The sequence below is a fragment of the Eurytemora carolleeae genome, unplaced genomic scaffold, assembly GCF_000591075.1.
Source record: "Eurytemora carolleeae unplaced genomic scaffold, Eaff_2.0 scaffold34, whole genome shotgun sequence".
Classification (NCBI taxonomy): Eukaryota; Metazoa; Arthropoda; class Copepoda; order Calanoida; family Temoridae; genus Eurytemora; species Eurytemora carolleeae.
In genome coordinates, this window is record NW_019396116.1 from 540,035 (window position 1) to 559,312 (window position 19,278).

General features: G+C 31.0%; 2 protein-coding genes across 2 annotated transcripts; both read left to right on the top strand.

Moving 5' to 3' along the window:
* The first annotated feature begins 296 nt into the window (after nucleotides 1–296).
* On the top strand, nucleotides 297–16,467 carry LOC111695416 (uncharacterized). The gene is made up of 14 exons (XM_023464738.1): nucleotides 297–347; nucleotides 1,601–1,690; nucleotides 3,619–3,691; nucleotides 3,970–4,036; nucleotides 4,869–4,940; nucleotides 6,354–6,403; nucleotides 6,838–6,890; nucleotides 6,941–6,974; nucleotides 7,120–7,436; nucleotides 7,822–7,898; nucleotides 9,284–9,344; nucleotides 12,794–12,824; nucleotides 13,977–14,057; nucleotides 15,482–16,467. Exons 1-14 carry the CDS (start codon nucleotides 297–299, stop codon nucleotides 15,520–15,522), a joined length of 1,098 nt encoding a protein of 365 aa, XP_023320506.1. The 3' UTR covers nucleotides 15,523–16,467.
* Nucleotides 16,468–17,863: 1,396 nt separating this feature from the next.
* Nucleotides 17,864–18,825, top strand: LOC111695396 (glutaconyl-CoA decarboxylase subunit gamma). The gene is made up of 2 exons (XM_023464715.1): nucleotides 17,864–17,971; nucleotides 18,490–18,825. The coding sequence occupies exons 1-2, from the start codon at nucleotides 17,931–17,933 to the stop codon at nucleotides 18,773–18,775; spliced, it is 327 nt and encodes a 108-aa protein (XP_023320483.1). The 5' UTR covers nucleotides 17,864–17,930; the 3' UTR covers nucleotides 18,776–18,825.
* The last annotated feature ends 453 nt before the right edge of the window (nucleotides 18,826–19,278 follow it).

Here is a 19,278-nt window from a genome sequence, read left to right on the forward strand (position 1 = left end):
GCACGAAGCGCTCTGAAAGCCTATAGTTTTTTAATTTTAATTTCAACTTTATATTCTAAATGATGGCTTATTTTAGCATTAAACATTTTATAACAAATTGTATAGATATGCTCTAAAAGTTTATTCTCTTTATCCAATGTTAAATTTTAAACTTTGAAAGAAATTTTTAATTTTTGGATTTTGTTCAATAGTCTTTTCATGTTGAGCAAAGAACCTGTTTTCCTTAATATTATATCTTAGGGGAAGGATGCCCCCCCTGAATAAATGTTGGTGAGTTATATTTTAGATTTCCAAGAATGTCCTGGCCCCTTGACTTTGACACCGACTGCCTGTGTTCTCATAAATTGGTTTTTTTTATTGTTTTTAAATTTTCTTCGGATTGGAACCTAAGACCTTTTAAATAATCTACTTTTTCATAATTGGAAACTGGATTAAGAAGCGGAGAAGTCATTTCCCNCCGGATTAAAACTTTAATTTAGACTTCAAACAAAAAGAATAAGTGAAAAAACCGCAGGATAACACAATTGTAGGGGTTTCAAAGAATTTATCGTTGAACGAAATTTGAGAAATTTTCGCGAATTTTGATGTATTTTCGTCGAAATTTGAAAAGCCTAAACACAGGGCATAGTGTTCATAAATAGACATTTTCTCTTCTCAGCTAGAAGAAAAAAGGTTACATTAAAACAAACTTTAGAATCTTTTCTAGGATTCTTTAGGAAATTTTCAAACTATATAAGTTGGTTCGGATACAGAATTGTGTGGCTGATATTTCCTCTTTTTCCATCACTTTCTCTCGATACCTCCTCTCTAAACTCATCTTTGATCATTTAAAGTAGTTCCCCCCTCAAACCCTCTTTATAGTATTATTTTCCTCTTCTTCAACATATTTGAAACTAAATAAGATAATTATTCTAATAAGGTTTTAACATTCGAAAGCATTTTCTAACTGAAACAAAAATGTTCTATCAATTTGAAACAAACAATACAAAACAGACAAAAACTAAAATAAACTGAGACCAAGAAAACTTCAATAGGAAAGAAACCATGATTATTTTCAAATAAGAGAAATGCAGTTTTGCAGTTTCTATACATTCAGTTTGTTTACATTTCTTCCGCGGAAACTCACAGATCTTCGTTCCAAGTGAATATATTTCTTGGATGGAACTATCCAAGTGTATATTCCTTGTATGGAACTGTTCCAAGTGTAAATATTTCTTGGATGGAACTTTTTCAAGTTTATATTCCTTTGATGAAAAACTATAAAGAAAATTTTAGAATAAACTGTTGATAAATATATCATTGAAAATTCCTTCTTGTGAGATTATTGTGATATACATAATACAGGGTGTCCCACGAAACATGCCAGTTGGTGAATAGTCTTGGTAAATGTCTTCTTCCATAATTTGTTAAGTTGTTTTATACTAATGAGAATAACAGTCATATCTTGTAAAATTGACTTCAAAGTAAAACATATTTGAGTAAAAGATTTTATTTACAAAATAAACTGCAAAAAGTATCTTGAAAAAGACATTCAAAACTATTCACCAAGTGTCATAATTCGTGGGACACCCTTTACATATGACTGATATCCTATTTCTAGGTCCTTCTAGAACAGATAGAGAGCCAGAACCTACCGGAGAAATGGGGCGGAACTAGAGAACTGGGACAGTTGTCAAATGAACCGCATGCGGTAAGAAAAAGTGTAAATATTATCTTTATACAGAGCGTGGTATGTAAATTAAATACTACATGATAAAGGTACAGCTAGGCAAAATTTAAGAAATCGTTGAACGAAACTACCGAGTTTACTTTTTGGGGTATTATACAATTTCATTTCCGTAGAGTTTAATTTAGGAAATTTTGAAACATAAAGAGAAACAAACGAAACCACAAGAAATAATATTTCTTAACAAAATATCGGTATCTACTACCTCCCTGGCCTAACCCCATTCATGAAACTGTGTTTCCAATACTAAACTCCGATACTGAACGATTCTCTGTCTCAGGCTCGGAGGAAAAGGGGTTGCAGTACATATTTGACTAGGGGAACGTTCAGAGTTTATTCAACCTGTTTGCTATCGATTAGCTAAAATCGTTTATAAAACAAAATGAGCACATATCAATTAATTTTTAACTGAAACATGCACGTTCTCTTCAGTTCCCCTGCAGAAATAGAATTAAACCTCTTATACTTAAACTGTGAAAGGATATAATATATAAAAGCAGGAACAATAGAAAATATATAAGGACAGAAAAAAAAATTTCTTGGGAAATACTCAATCTTTCAGAAAAGTTATATCTTTCAGACACTAAAACTTAGATTCAAGAATTACAAAGGATTTCTCTTCTTTTCTGTTTTACCCTATTCCTGAGTCCTCAGCACACTGCCTTAATTACTACTTTTTCCTGTAACAAACTAAATCTTTCTTTTGACCCACTTCCAGATTTTGATTTTCCTAGCTTATTGGAAAGCCTTTGACATAAGGGGAAGTGGATTGCACAATTTTTGCAAAGAAATGCTTCAATTCTTTGCATACACCCTGTCAGAAGAAATTTTCAAATTTTTAGTTTTTCTTAATGACCAATTAGGTTATTTAAAATTTTACGAGAAGTTTTACATATTTGAAATGGGATGGTCAAGAGCTTTTCAAAAATGTATATTTTATTATTTTTTGGACATTTGTTGTTTTGCAAAACTTTTTTACTATATAACTGGATTTTGAAAAAAATTACAATTTTTTTCAAATTTGCAAATTTGTTTGCAGATTCCAAAAGTATTGCACAATAGCTTTCCAATGATTTATCATTTGTCATATTTGGACATCAAACATGGGATTTACAAGGGGGGGGGGGTTAAATTGACCCCTCCCCCAGCGTATCCCAGTTTTCAAGTACCCCAGCAGGGAGGGTTAAGTAAAAACTGAATTTCAAAAAACCTAAAATGAGAGATTTACAGGATTGATTGAATCGAATAATCGGAGCTGCAATGTTTGTAAGTTTAATATTGTTCAGGCAACTGTAAACCAAAGAACATTGCAGAAAATCAAGGTGTTCGGGCTGCAGAACTGGAAACAGGTATAAACAGGTTTCAAGGGACTGTAAGCGATATTTCAATCGACCCTCCATTTCTAATTGTACTCATTAGTTAACAGGATTCTTTTCTTCCAAAAAAGATTGCGTTAGTGTTATTCTCACAAACGCGGGTTTTGTAGTGTTTTTGTGAATTTTAAAACACGTGTTTTGCACATTTTTAAATAGAATATAGAATACAAATATTAAACGAATAGAAAAATAGGAGAAAGGGCGCATCCCAAAAGTCTAAATAATTGTTTCATAGTTGTAAATGATGTAGGTTCTCCAATTTCCTTGCTCCATTTTAATAGAATAAATTTATATATTTTACCCTCATTTTATCATTTAGGATAATTTGCTATTTTACTGAGATTTTATTTTATATTTGTCTTTTTCTGATTATATTCAAGTAATTAATCCCTTCCCCTTTCCCGGATTAAAACTTTAATTTAGACTTCAAACAAAAAGAATAAGTACATCCTTCTCCCATCCCTCTCTGCAAACAATGTCCAATACTCTTCAATTAATAATTTTCTCTTTATTCAGGGAGACATCTGTATGGGAGGGGAAGTGCCTCTCTACTATAAATCAACTACGAAAAGTATAGACGATGTGAAAGGTAAAGAATATTGAGAAAAAAAGACTTTTTTAATTTAATTTAATTCTTAAAATAAAAGGTTCTCTGAAAAAGACAATTCTACTAATTCATTTAAATATTTTAGTCATGTTTAAATTTTAAATCCTCTGCCCAATAATCCAGTCAGCCATATACGGTGGTAACAATAATAATAATAATAATAATAATAATGATAATGACAATAATAGTAATAATAATAGAAAAAATAATAACAATAATAACAATAATAAGAATAACAATGATAATGAGTTATCATTAAGGTTTGAACTCTATTTACAAGCAGAGTATAGTTGCTGGTTCCATCTTTACTCTCAAATACCCTGTCAGGAATTGTTTTAAATTGCTCAAAATCTAATCTGATATTCTAAATGAACGCTTTACTGTTATGTTTAAAACGTACAAGATTCAAGTATGTCCTAACCTGGGAACATTTGTGCTAGATACTCAAAATCCCGATAGCTAGATATCGATATCCATAATAGGCACTTATAATTTGAGGATCAGTAAATTCAGTTTAACTATAATTAAGGGACTAATCATTTGTGCTTAAATTTAAAAGTGAACAAATTGAATATCGAGATCAATCGAGTTGAAGATTAACGATGCTTAACACAAAAGTTCCGAAATCAGGACTACTGAGTTAATCCGATGTATCGGTTTTATTTATGCCAGACAAGTGGTCCAGTTGAATTCCCTTTATTTAAAGGGGAGGGAGGGGGGGGGTAAAATTCGTCTTTGTGACACCAAAACAACTTACCTCCGGAGTTCAAAATATGAAATCAATTAAAAAAAAGTTATGTGAACGCAATCGCATAGGTTTTACGTGTTTCGATTCCATTCTGATCAAAGATGGTCCTGAAGGTATTTCACCTCCAAATATCAATGACATCCGGAGGTCAAAATTTAAAATCAATTAAAATAAGTGATGTGAGGTGTAGATGATCACGAAGGTCCTTGATCTTCATATTTTAATGACCTGGGGAGGTCAAAACATAAAATCATTGTAGTGTAAGGTCTAACCATGCACTATAATGTAAAACATTTGTTTAAAAGTAAGCTTTGCAAATTTATTTATCCCAAATTTTCTAGTTTTAATGTATGATGAAACTTACTCTATCAAAATTACACTAAAAATCCATTTAAACGATTTAAATATCAGAGTGCAGAGTAATCTAATCTGGAAGTTTCGAATAGAAGGAGGAGAAATAGAGTTTGGAATACAACGAAGAAGGTAAAGAATTGTCTTGATATATGTGTATGTACCAAGGCTGTATAATAAGGTTGCTTACTCTCGATGCGCTCTAATGTACGGGACATGTCGTCTCCCAAGCATTGATAGATAAAGTACTCAGATGACATCACTGATCATAGAGGTGAGCGTGACGTCATATGAGGATTTTATCTATCTATAGGAAGGAGACGAGGTTAGTCATTCTTGCAAAAAAAAAATCTGTATTAAAAATATTCGCAGATTTTCAGTAATGACCAAAATCTGCATTTTTTTGGGGAAAACTGGAATTAAAGTTATATTGTGATTTTTTAACATCCATTTTGACTTATTTAGGATCAATCCTCATTTAATCATTTTATAAATCTTGGTAAAAAAGGTGTGATTTATTTCAACTTTTTTATCCTCTTAACACATTTTTTTGGACTGAAGAAATAAATGAATATTGTGGATTTTCAAAAAAATATATTTTCCTTTGCTTTAAGATTGTCTGCTGTATATTTTAGTGACACTTCTGAAATGCATTTTTTGCAAAAAAAAAATATTTTGCACCCTCTTAAAATACATTTATAGGAAACTTTAAGTAAGGGATATCCGATATAAAGAAGAAACAATAGAGTTATCCCGCCCTAAATTTCAAATAATTAAAAGATTATACAATTAAATTATACGTTGAGATATCTTAAGCATTGTGATTTTTGATTTAAATTTAAAATAAAGTTATTTCTTATATTAAATCTAAAAATATATTTTAAAAATATATTCAAAAAATATATTCAAAAAGATATATTTAAAAAATACATTCAAAAAATATATTTAAGAAAATGATTATGGAAAATATCTGGAACCTGAAATGTGAACTATGTAAGAAGAGAACATGATAACTTCATTATATATAATAATAGTACTTAATCAAGGGTTTACACAAACAATATTAATATATAGACAGGGAAATCATAAACAAAATGTTTGAAAGAAACCAGGCAAAGAGTATGCAGAACATATACTCTTCCATTACGAAATAATATGGAAAATTAAGGAAAATTTTGAAAACGAACAAATTCAAACTTTTTCAAGCAACTAATAACAATAAAATGATCTTAACGAACAATAAACAAACGAATTGAAAAAGCCAACGCTTCCATCTTTACTCTCTCCAATTACTACTATCATGTCTACTATCTACTCTAATATCGTCATGATCTTTTTTCCCTCATTTAAGAATGCAAAGTAATATAACACATCCACATAAGGTTCTAATCTGAAAATTGATTATTGGTGAAGTAATTACATGCAATGAACAGAATTCAGTAAATCTAACAAATAAACCTGATATTAGATTGGTGGAAGAGGATTGAGAAAAGAAACCTTGCTACAAATAAAAAAATATATATTTATATTTTCTAATATTTTCAGAGTCAGATCTGTAGAAGAAAGTCCAGACTCCAAAAGTTCGTTGAATTCTGGTAAGCAAAGAAAATATTTAGAAATTTAAAGGGAGTGTTCGCGAAAAACAAAGGGGGATTAGGATGATATCAAATTAAATTCGATATTGATCCTATCCGTAGCGTCCAAAAGGAAAAATGGTTAAAAATGTCCTCTACCCAAGAGCGTAGCGTCCATCAAAATTCACAGAGTTGCGTTATTTCACTCAGATCGTGAATACTATAGATAGAAAGATAGATAGATAGATAGATAGATATAGATAGATAGATAGATAGATAGATAGATAGATAGATAGATAGATAGATAGATATTACCGCAACAAGGAAACAAGAAATTGGATTCTTTTAGATATATCCTAGAAGTATAAATGTTTTTTATCTTTATCACGTTCACAATATTTTATTTTACAAATATATCTATTTTCTATTTCTACATCCTGATGCTTTGTTCGTAGAAGAACCAGAAGTGCCTGCCTTACCTGAAAATGAAGCTCAGAGTTTTCAAAAGGTAAAAATATTAAAATAGAAAGAAAAAAATTGATAATAATTTTTTTTTAGAAGAAACCCTCAACATCGACAAATTCTGAAAAAGGTAGAAAATAAGAAATGATCAAATTTTTTAATATAAGTCCCTTTGTCCTTGAAACTTCAGAAGATTTAGATTTTCTTATTTAAACAAAATCATTAATCCCAACTTTTTAAAAGAAATATACAAAATATTTATCCATCTATTACAGATGTGATTGGTGCCCTAGACCAACCATCTGTAAACATGGATGAAAAAGAAACCAGCACTACCTCGCCATTGAAGGAACAAGACGAGTCTCAGTCAGCCCCTAGACACAACCCACTCCTAGACTCTAGCAGATACCAAGAGCCAAGTGATCTCAAGAAAGCAATAACAGACCAGCTGACCTCGGAGCTAGTTCTCATGAAGAAAGAGAGTGACGCCTTGAAACAGATTAAGGATAGAACAGAGGAGAAGATTGATTTGTTTGATGAGACTGACGAAGATGAAAATATTCCTCTGGAGAATATTTTTCAGAAAGTCAAGGTTATTTTGTTTTCTCGTCTTTCCACAACATTACCGACCTATATGATTCCCTTATCAGAGGAACGTTATGTTACTTAACGTTCCTTAGAACTATTAAGTGAAATAACGACCCGCTCGGCGACGTTTTCGTGAACATTTTCGCGCTGTTTTATTCAAACAATTATATAATTAAAAACTTACTCGCTGCGCTCTGGATGATTTGAAAGCAAAATTGGTCTTGGTAAAGTAAAATTCTCCTAATTTCCCTTGAAAGTAGTTAACTAGAAATTAATCACAACGTTTCCTGAACAACATCAATGAACAAAATTTTGTGATTAAAACCACAATGATAATGATGATGATAATGATCATGATGACAATGATGATAATGATGATGATGATTAAGGTGTTGAGCAAGGATTCCCAAGGGGGGTGCTTGACTTGTGATCCTGGGTATGTGTACACACTCACATTTGATAACAGGTATACAAGAAATACAATATCACAGAACAGTACAAACGGCGTTCAATACTTTATTATAACACACATATAAAAGGGAGTGTTTTGCGAAAAATGAAAGGGTTCTGGGGTAGTGGGCTGATCACGATTTGAATTTGGTTTTGTGCTGGTCGCTACTACTTTTTCTTCTATCTGTTGCGTCCATAAGAATAAAATACTTAAAAACGTAGTATACCTAGAGTGTAGAACCTATATTAATTCATGAAATTGCATTATTTACCCCAAACCGTAATTTAATCAAGTAAATTTCGTTCAAAGTACTTCGTATGTGAAAAAAAATAATAAAAATTATGATTTGAAAACTACAAACGAATGTCCTAAAATAAATTTGACATTTATAACTTGTAATATCCACCTTCTTTATCCATATCCAGGTTGGGGTTTTTATCTAATATATTGATGCATATAAAAACATGATTATTGCAAATTTTGTTCTTCACTATAGGTTGTGTAAACTGTAAAGTCAAGCATGGTGCCATTTTTTAGGAAGAGTTATAGTAAAAGCAGCGTACAAACGAGATTTTATTATTCTAGAATGATTAGCCATTTATTGAAAAAAAAAAATTCTTTTTTTGACAATTTTCGGATAAACTGTTGTAGCACAGTCAATCGTGAAGGGTTTGAAGTCTCAAAACGAAGTTTTTTAACTCAAATTCTTCAAGACTGTTTTGATCATTTAAAATTTTCCTTGAAAACGCGTAGAGGAAAGTATGGAAGAAAAAGGCTAAATATTTGTTGCCAACCTTTGCTAGGCCCTGATGAAAGTTGTTGTCCAGCAAAGATCAATTTTTATGTTATGATTGCAAATTAAAAAGCAAAAGTTTGACATCGTCTTTTAAAATGACCGAACTATGGTTTATGTATTGGGCCAAAATGTGGGGTTAAAAAAATTATACTCAAACATTATCTGGTGTTTGAACAATGACTTCCACAATGGTATTAGACTTCAAAAAAGCTTTAACAATTCGGTCCTTATTCCAGCAAGCTCTGACTTTCGATCACAATTTAGCCATTTTAACATAATTTTTGGGTTTTATTTAAAAACAACTCTTCAACTTTAAAGATGGGTGAACTATAGACCAAAACAGGGTTGAATTTAATTAGAAGAAACACAACGCATCTTTAACAAAATATCCGAATATGGTCGAATGGAAAACGCCCCCCCCCCCCCCAACCGTAGGATAATATCATACTTGTGTATACAGTGTCTATCCACTAACAAAATTCATTTTAAAAATAATGTGTTATTATTATTATTATACTTTTAAATCTAATTAACTATGATTTTAGGAGATATAAAGATTATTTACAAAATGAAAATTTAAAAATCAAAAATATCTTTTATTTAGTGAGTCAATGTTTCGGTCAAGGAAACTATTCTACTCCGTTAATCTAGAAGATACTCTCAAGGAAAAACAAGTTTATTATTTCTTTAGTCCTATATAACCCAGAACTATATAAAATGTTGTTTTCTATACCTACTGATAATTCATATAGTTTTTTAATTGAATAATTTATGCATGGGAGTACTTACAAACTGTTCCCGTATATTTCCTGGCTTTTTGTATATCTTTACAACTACAGTGATTTAGATTTAGATATAATAGTAAAAACCCATTGAAAAGTTGTTGAGGAGACATTTATAAATTCTTTAGATGTTTCCTAATTTCTAGATTTAAGTGCAGATTGTTTGAGCCATGAAATTCACTGCAAACTATACTGAAAGGGTGGGTAAACTCGTCTTTGCCACGTCCCTGGTACAACTTTGAGACCTTGTAACTTCTCTTGCTTTGATCTTCCGTGAGAAAACCAAAGTGATTCTGTTACATATTAGAAATTCAAAACAGTTTTATTCTGCTCAATAGTCCTTCAATAATAGGAGTTATGAATTAAAACATTTAAGATTCCAATCTTACATGCAATTTACCTAATAACATTTGACGTGAATTTTGATTTTTCTAAGAACTAAGCGCTCTTCTGTAAGCAATAAGCATTATTAATTCATACAGTTTGTGTTTAAAGGAGAAGAAAAAAGAGAAATGGCGAGCAGACCATATTTGGTTTGGTATTGCTTCACAAACGGGGGTTGTTTTTACTACACTTTAACATGTAAATTCAACACTCTTTAGGTTATGAAATTTAATCATTTACTATTTTTAATCAATTTTCTTAAGAATTTCCTACTTTTGCATAATATCAATTAACAATTGGAAAATAAAGATGAAAACAAGTTGTTTGATCAACTTCATTATGTTAGGATTATATCAATGATATTCAACTAAAGTTAATTTTATAAAAGTACAGTAGGATGTCCTATAAGCTGTAAAAGTACAGTAGGATGTCCTATAAGCTGTAAAAGTACAGTAGGATGTCCTATAAGCTGTAAAAGTACAGTAGGATGTCCTATAAACTATAAAAGTACAGTAGGATGTCCTAGAAGCTGTAAAAGTACAGTAGGATGTCCTATAAGCTGTAAAAGTACAGTAGGATGTCCTATAAACTATAAAAGTACAGTAGGATGTCCTAGAAGCTGTAAAAGTACAGTAGGAGGTCCTATAAGCTGTAAAAGTACAGTAGGATGTCCTATAAGCTGTAAAAGTACAGTAGGATGTCCTATAAGCTGTAAAAGTACAGTAGGATGTCCTATAAACTATAAAAGTACAGTAGGATGTCCTAGAAGCTGTAAAAGTACAGTAGGATGTCCTATAAGCTGTAAAAGTACAGTAGGATGTCCTATAAGCTGTAAAAGTACAGTAGGATGTCCTATAAGCTATCAAAGTACAGTAGGATGTCCTATAAGCTGTAAAAGTACAGTAGGATGTCCTATAAGCTATACAAATACAGTAGGATGTCCTATAAGCTTTAAAAGTACATTAAGATGTCCTATACGCTAAAAAAGTACAGTAGGATGTCCTATAAGCTGTAAAAGTACATAAGGATGTCCTATAAGCTAAAAAAGTACAGTAGTATTTCCTATAAGCTATAAAGTACAGTAGGATGTCCTATAAGCTATAAAAGTACAGTAGAATGTCCTATAAGCTGTAAAAGTACAGTAAGATGTTCTATAAGCTATAAAAGTACAGTAGGATGTCCTATAAGCTGTAAAAGTACAGTAGCATGTCCTTTAAGCTGTAAAAGTACAGTAGGATGTCCTATACGCTATAAAAGTACAGTAGGATGTCCTATAAGCTGTAAAAGTACAGTAGGATGTCCTATAAGCTGTAAAAGTACAGTAGGATGTCCTATAAGCTGTACAAATACAGTAGGATGTCCTATATGCTATAAAAGTACAGTAGAATGTCCTATAAGCTGTAAAAGTACAGTAAGATGTCCTATAAACTGTAAAAGTACAGTAGGATGTCCTTTAAGCTATAAAAGAACAGTAGGATGTCCTATAAGCTGTAAAAGTACAGTAGGATGTCCTATAAGCTGTACAAATACAGTAGGATGTCCTATATGCTATAAAAGTACAGTAGAATGTCCTATAAGCTGTAAAAGTACAGTAAGATGTTCTATAAGCTATAAAAGTACAGTAGAATGTCCTATAAGCTGTAAAAGTACAGTAAGATGTCCTATAAACTGTAAAAGTACAGTAGGATGTCCTTTAAGCTATAAAAGAACAGTAGGATGTCCTATAAGCTGTAAAAGTACAGTAGGATGTCCTATAAGCTGTACAAATACAGTAGGATGTCCTATAAGCTATACAAGTACAGTAGGATGTCCTATAAGCTGTAAAAGTACATTAAGATGTCCTACAAGCTGTAAAAGTACAGTAGGATGTCCTATAAGCTGTAAAAGTACAGTAGGATATCCTATAAGCAGTAAAAGTACATTGTAATGTCCTATAAGCAGTAAAAGTACATTAGGATGTCCTATAAGCTGTAAAAGTGCAGTAGGATATCCTAGAAGCTTTAAAAGTACATTAAGATGTCCTATACGCTAAAAAAGTGCAGTAGGATGTCCTATAAGCTGTAAAAGTACATAAGGATGTCCTATAAGCTAAAAAAGTACAGTAGTATTTCCTATAAGCTATAAAGTACAGTAGGATGTCCTATAAGCTATAAAAGTACAGTAGGATGTCCTATAAGCTGTAAAAGTACAGTAGGAGGTCCTATAAGCTATAAAAGTACAGTAGGATGTCCTATAAACTGTAAAAATCGAGCTCAGGGAAAACAAATTTATTTACAGGTTTATTTTTCTATTTTCCAAAGGCTTCATAAGAAATGTATTTTTATATTTAGAGAAAAATAAGATCTTTGGCGTGTAAACAATATAAAAAATGAGTAATTCTAAATTAACTTAACGAGAAAAAGACTTTATTATAAAATAAAATAAATAAAGAGATGGCTGTAAGTAAGAGAAAATGTCAAATATTGTGAAAGGAAGTATTCTTAAAATTATTTTTTCTAATATCCTCATAAGATAATTAAAATTAAACTTGATATCCCTATTGCGGAATCTCGCAGTTATTAACAATTAATCCATCTGCACCAACATTTAATAGTGTAAGTGCTTTCAAAAGCAACTAACACTCGCACCTCTGACCGTTTAGTGAAAATAAATTAAACCTAATGTCTGACCGCGTCAACCTTGTTGCACCGGGTAGTCCTATCAAGTGTCTGCTTTATTTACCCAGTCCGGGTGATACAGTATACAAACTGGGTTGACCCCGCTTGGAAATTCAAATGTACTATAACGGCTGTCCATGTACTTGCTGTTTCTCGCCAATCCCGGTACAATGGTTCGGTCCGGTTCGAATTCAAATTGACCCTACTAGACTATGACTACAAAATGCAGTAAAATTAGTTTCCACAAAAATAAAGTTTTTTAATTAAATTTCTTAATCTTGTTGAGTTCAGAAGAAGGAGGACACTGTAATAGCTGAAACAGGTAATAATTAGACAAATAGTATAGACAGACAGACAAATAATTAGGCAAATAGTATAGACAGACAGACAAATAAATAGGCAAATAGTGTAGACAGACAGATAAATAAATAGGGAAATAGTATAGACAGTTTCATGGAAAAGAACTGGGTATAGTTGCATGATTTATTGTAAAACAAGGGTGCTGATCTATAGGCTGATAAATGTCACCAAGGCCCTATGGAGTATCTTGGTGAGGTCTTCTTAGGATTGGTTCTCAATCTGGAGTGCCGCTATGTATATTCCTTCTGTTGAATATCTGAGCTCTCTTCATCTATATTTAGATACTTAGCAAGGTTCATTATTAGGAATATAACATAGAAAATTATTAATAAATATACAAATATAAATATGTTCAATAACCACAGGTTATGAACAGTAAATGAACATCTCAATACATTTTATATATAACATTGTTTAAACCCTGTTCATCCCCTTCTTTCTCAACTCTGTCACAAGACAGACAGGCAAATAAATAGACAAATATTAGAGACAGACAGACAAAAAATAGACAAATAGATTGACAGACAGGCAAATAAATAGATTAAAAGATAAATAAATCTAAATATATATTTGACTTGTTTTGTTGGTTCGTTTGTTTTTTAACCAATAATAAAAAGTCAAAACGGTTTAATCGAATGGGCCCAATTTATTTTTGGTATCTCACATGATCCCAGGAATGTTTAATGTCTAGACGATATTTAGAAATGTTGCCTGGAAATTCCAACATAAAATCTGCAGGTTTTTCCCTATACGATGAACGGGAAAAAGTTACGGGTTGAAAAGATGATTGATTTGGGGTACCATCCCGCTTTTACCGTCTAACTTTTATGCTTTATGCAATATGCCCCAGACTCAAAGCCGGATATTTGATAAAGTATCGTTTAATCAAACTCCCGAATTTACTTTATTAATGTAAGAATCAGAAAATTATATGAAATAATATTTCGAACAAAAAATTTGATATCTACAAAATTTACTTCGGGTTCTAACACCGGGTTTAATGACGATACTCGGTTTTAAATTTCGGGCTCTGACTTCGGTCTGACTTCCTTAAAGTCAGTACAGTACGTTAAATGAACCGGAGATTACATACATGTACATGTATACTGTACAGGGGAGCAGAGAAGTATGGGAATGGCTGATCTAATGAACTTTGTCAAAGATCTAATAGAGATGGAGGAAAAGAAAAAAAATGGTAAAAGTAAATTTTTTTCTGCTACTACAAAACTCATACCTTTCGGTAATTTTAAGTGACCCCCAATTCTCAATGGCACCCTTTAAAACCTTACCATTGTTTTACATTTAGAAACTAATATTTTTCAATTATTTTGGTTTCTCTGTCTAAGTGACTATAATCGTAATTTCAAGTGACCCTCTATGCACAATATACAGATGGGATATACTTTAGTAGTTTGGAATTTATTTACGTTTTTCTAGGTTTAATTCTGGTAGTTTCTATATCTGCAGTATTGAATGTACATGGCACTTTTGTAGAAAAACTACCATTGAAAAAAAATCTGTTTTTAAAGTTAAAAACATTGATATTTAATTCATACTTTATCAGACAAAGCTTTTTCAAGGGCACTGTTGTGAATCTTGCATTGCTATCTTTGCATTGAGGGTCATTTGAAAATACGCTTACAGTCTCTTTAAGGAAATTGGCAGAATTATCCACATTTAAATTAAAACTGGGGTGGCATCAGGTATGCAACTCATTAAATGGATGATCCCTTGACATTACCTTCATATAGTCCTTTGGATATTTATTTTATAATCTTAAAGGGAGTGTTCGCGAAAAATGAAAGGGGGTATAGGCTTAATGCGATAAAAAAGCGCTTTTGATCGCTAATAATCTTACTTATATCTGTTGCGTCTATAAGGAGAAAATTGTTAAAGACGTCTCATACCGAATAACTTAGCGCCCATACAAATTCAGAAAATTGCAACATATGACTTAGACCGTAAAAAAATCAATTTAATTTCAAACAAATCATTCAGATATTACAACCTATAGTCATCGATTATCTTTCGCCACATTTGTATATAGTTTATATTTTATAATATTTTTTAACTAATTTGTTTTGAATTTGATTATTTCTCTTGTCGCTTGCGCAACTATCTAAGAATGCCGCGCACCACTCACATTTTTCGAAATCCGTTAAACGTTTTCTAAAAAAAATAAAATATTATAAAATATAAACTATATACAAATGTGGCGAAAGATAATCGATGACTATAGGTTGTAATATCTGAATGATTTGTTTGAAATTAAATTGATTTTTTACGGTCTAAGTTGTATGTTGCAATTTTCTGAATTTTTATGGGCGCTAAATTATTCGTTATGAGACGTTTTTAACAATTTTCCCCTTATAGACGCAACAGATAGAAGTAAAATTAGTAGCGATCAAAAGCGCTTTTTTATCGCATTAAGCCTATACCCCCTTTCATTTTTCGCGAACACTCCCTTTAAAGTCATTTTCGAAAATTAGAAGTTAGACAACATTAAAGTTTTAACAATTATAAAGACAACAAATGTTGATTGAATTTGGGGGTTTTTTCGAAAAGAAAAAAATTATATTTATTGTACAAGATTTATCTCAATAATTGTAAAATGTTCAGGTTTGCTCCAGCCGTCGACTACGAAGAATACTGCAGTATAATTACTGTACAAAGATACAGGATATTTACACTCAAGCATTATTTAGCATTCCGTTTGTTGACAAAATGCAAAAATTTCAAAAAAAATTACGAAAATTTTTGTTTTTTTACGGGAAAATGTCCCTTATTTTGTTTTCGCTTTCTTTCGAAAAATTCATTTTCGCGAAAAAGTTTACTAAATACGAAAGAAAATTTTCGCTAAATTTTGAACTTTTTTGCAAAAATTTATGTTGAAGAAAAAGATACAGATAGATCATTTGTAAATGTTTATGTCCAACATTTTTATACTTCTCCTTAATTCATAAGCTTGGATCAGATTAAAATTATGTTAGCATTTACTCAGGATTAAAAAAGTAATAAAAATAGTCACAACCAGTGAGTCTCTTCATTAGGGGAGTTTGTCACTAAAAGAGAAAAAATAAAGAACTCGGACATGCAGTGCCACAATTACAACTTCACACATACAAGCTGCGAATATGGAAACTAACAATTTGTATATCATTTGCCACTAAATTGGATTGGATTCATGTTTTCAATATTCTCGTTGGGAATAATTACCTGGGCCCATATCCTTGGTTGCTTGGTTGATTTTAAATAACTTTTAGAAACTTATTATTTTTCTTTTTTGATTTTCACATTGTATTTTGACTTTCAACGACAATTCTAAAACGATATTTGGAAAAATGTTTGATTTTTTTCAATATCATTTTTCAAAGACGTTTAATTCTTTAAATAATAGATACAGCTGCATCTAGATTTTTAATATATTCAGGGCTGGTCATTTAATAATTTCATGTTGTATAAAATTTACGCTGTTTAATCTTTAGAAGACTGAAAGATTTCCTTCAAATGTAGAAAATCATCCAAACTTATGATTTATTAACAAGTTTGTGTAAAATTCAGGATAAAACAGAAGTTTAAAATCAATTAATCAATGTATGTAATTCTGTATTTTTATATCAGATTTATATTTGTAATAAATACATATATAAGAGTGTTATAATCATTTACAACTACTTGGCAGGAAATTTTACTCGACCATGAGTTTCCAAGTAAAATTTGGTCACAAACACATTCAGAAAGTAACAAGAGATATTTTGTAAGCAAAATTGGTCGAGGAAACCCTGGAAGTTTTAGGTCTGTAATATTGGCAAAAATGTGGTAAATATTTTACCAACAACTGATAAGAAATCGACACTTTTATTTACAGAAGAAGTGGCACAAAAACAAAACAGAGTTTGAAAATAAAAATAATCTACATGTTAATTGGACCTGATATTCTACAAACCTGCAACCAGTCACTTCCACCTTTATTCCACAATACCAGGGTGTCTTTAAAAACAGCAGTTGATGCCAAAGACTCAATATTATACCGATTTTCATTTTCAAACATTTAAAACATCTGCTATAAATATCCGATTTAAACAGTATTTTTTTTTTTACAACTTAAAGTTTATAATTTCCAAACAAAAGGTGTATAGAAAATAAACTTGAATAGTTGTAAGGAAAAAACAGTTTTGTTTCTAAAATCATATAATACTATATTACGTCAACAATCAACATTGAAGGATGTCAAAACAGTAATTGTAAATATATTATTTACTACAAACAAGCGACGGGTTTTCTTTGTCAACATTTAAGAAACTGTTAAGGGGATATTTTAGATGTTGATCGATACCAATAATAGATCTTTTTGATGTCCCTGTCTCAAGAAATTGATACAAAAAACTGTGTCTAAATTATTAAAAAATTCTAATACGAAGGAGTTGAGTTTTTGCCACAAACTATGATTTTTAATCCCTATACCTATGCAAACCAATTTCATAGCCCTTTGATTTTTCAAATTATGAATTATGTTAGATCAAATAATTTAAGTTTGAAATATTAAAGGTTTACACCATCAGGTTGCAAAGATATAGGGATTATAAAATTGGAGTTTGTGGCAAACACTCATTTCCTTTATATAAAAATTTGCACAGCCAAGTTGCAAAGATTTAAGAATTAGAAAATTTTGAAATTCAGTTTCTTTGAGATTTTAAATAATTGTAATTTATTATTATTTTATCCCAACTATGTAAGTGTCAAATATTGGCAGAGTATAGAAAGCCATATTGATATTTTATTATTTTTTTTAATAAATATGACACCATGGAACATCTTCTAAAATCGTTATGGTTTAAAGATTTTTCCAAAGAAAGTTTTTATTCTAATTTTTGCAATGCAAAACCAGATTCGGTCCATCAAAGAAAATAACATAATTTGATTGATGGTATAAATTAGTAAATATTTAGCTTGTTATATATAATTGAATGCAAATATATAATTCAATAATTACTAAATTGCAAAATATAGTTTTCTTCTTAAATCAGATTTAACTTTAAAGTCAGTTAGATTTAATCAAAGGTTAAATATGTACAAGATTGCTTTGATCTGCCTCATTCTTGGACTTAGGTATCAACACACTCCTTTTATTATGAAGATCTTTAAATAATGTCTGTAATATCATCTTGTTCTTGCTGGCTAGTGTTAAACGACATGAAATTTATAGAATAATAATTTGAAACCTAAAGGTTTTTCATTATTTCAAACGTTCTCGTTCTTTTCAACACTTCTGTTTAAAGGGACCGGAAGCGTAATTTTAAGTTATCATCCATGCAAAAGTAACAATGCCCGATTTAAACAGTATCTTTAAAACATTAATTCAATTTAAGATGTATATGACAACATTGTCTTTCTGGCTAAAAAAGTATTTATTTCTGTGAATTTATCCATTGTTTGTAATAAGCAAGAAAGAGTTTATATTTATAAAAAAAAAACATGAATATCATAATTCATACTTCAGACAAAGGTACCGTGGTAAAAGTACCAGGCATTGCAATCTTTTCAGGGAGGGTCACTTGATATTACTTGTACAATATCTTTAACAGTGTGATAAGTTACTAAATACATTTTCATAAACAGTTTTTTAGTTCTGTTGATTGCAAACCTGCAAACTTCTTGATTGAGACTCTAGATGAACCAGACTATCCAGAGATAATAGCAGATAGTTTTGGGCCCTCAGGATATGCAGGCGAAGGATATGCTACCGAGGGTGAAGTGGAGGCTGTTGCTCCTGTAGCTGCTCCTGCTGCTCCTGCAGCTGCTCCTGCAGCAGCTCCTGCAGCAGCTCCTGCAGCAGCTCCTGCAGCAGCTCCTGCAGCTGCTCCTGCAGCAGCTCCTGCAGCAGCACCTAAAACACTTCAATCAGTTGTATAATGATATGTTGTATAACTAAAAAACAAACAATAAAAACAAGTTTTGTTAAATGTTGTTCTTGAATGTATAGAAATATGTTCACAATGTCGATTAAAAAAACAGCCTTTGAGAAGATTTACAATTATTGCTACATAGTAATATTTAGCACTAACATTGCCAATGGAAACCTTGATAGGAGAAAGAGGTTTTTAATAAAGTATTTTCTTTGCTTGTCTAAATCAACGATAACTAAAGGAATAGAGCTAGTCTTTGCCCTATATCTTTGCAAACCAATGGCATAAGTTTAGAATATAAAAGACTTACACCATCAGGTTGCAAAGATATAGGAACATGAACATTTAAGATTGTGGCAAAGATTCAATTGTTACTCTGAGAAAATCAGCAATACATCTTTGAAATCTAAAATGTCTATGTCCTTCTTTGAGGGTAATCTTCTATAACTTTTAGAGAGACAAATTTCAAGCAAATTTTTTATGAATAATTCTTTAGGATTTAATTATGAA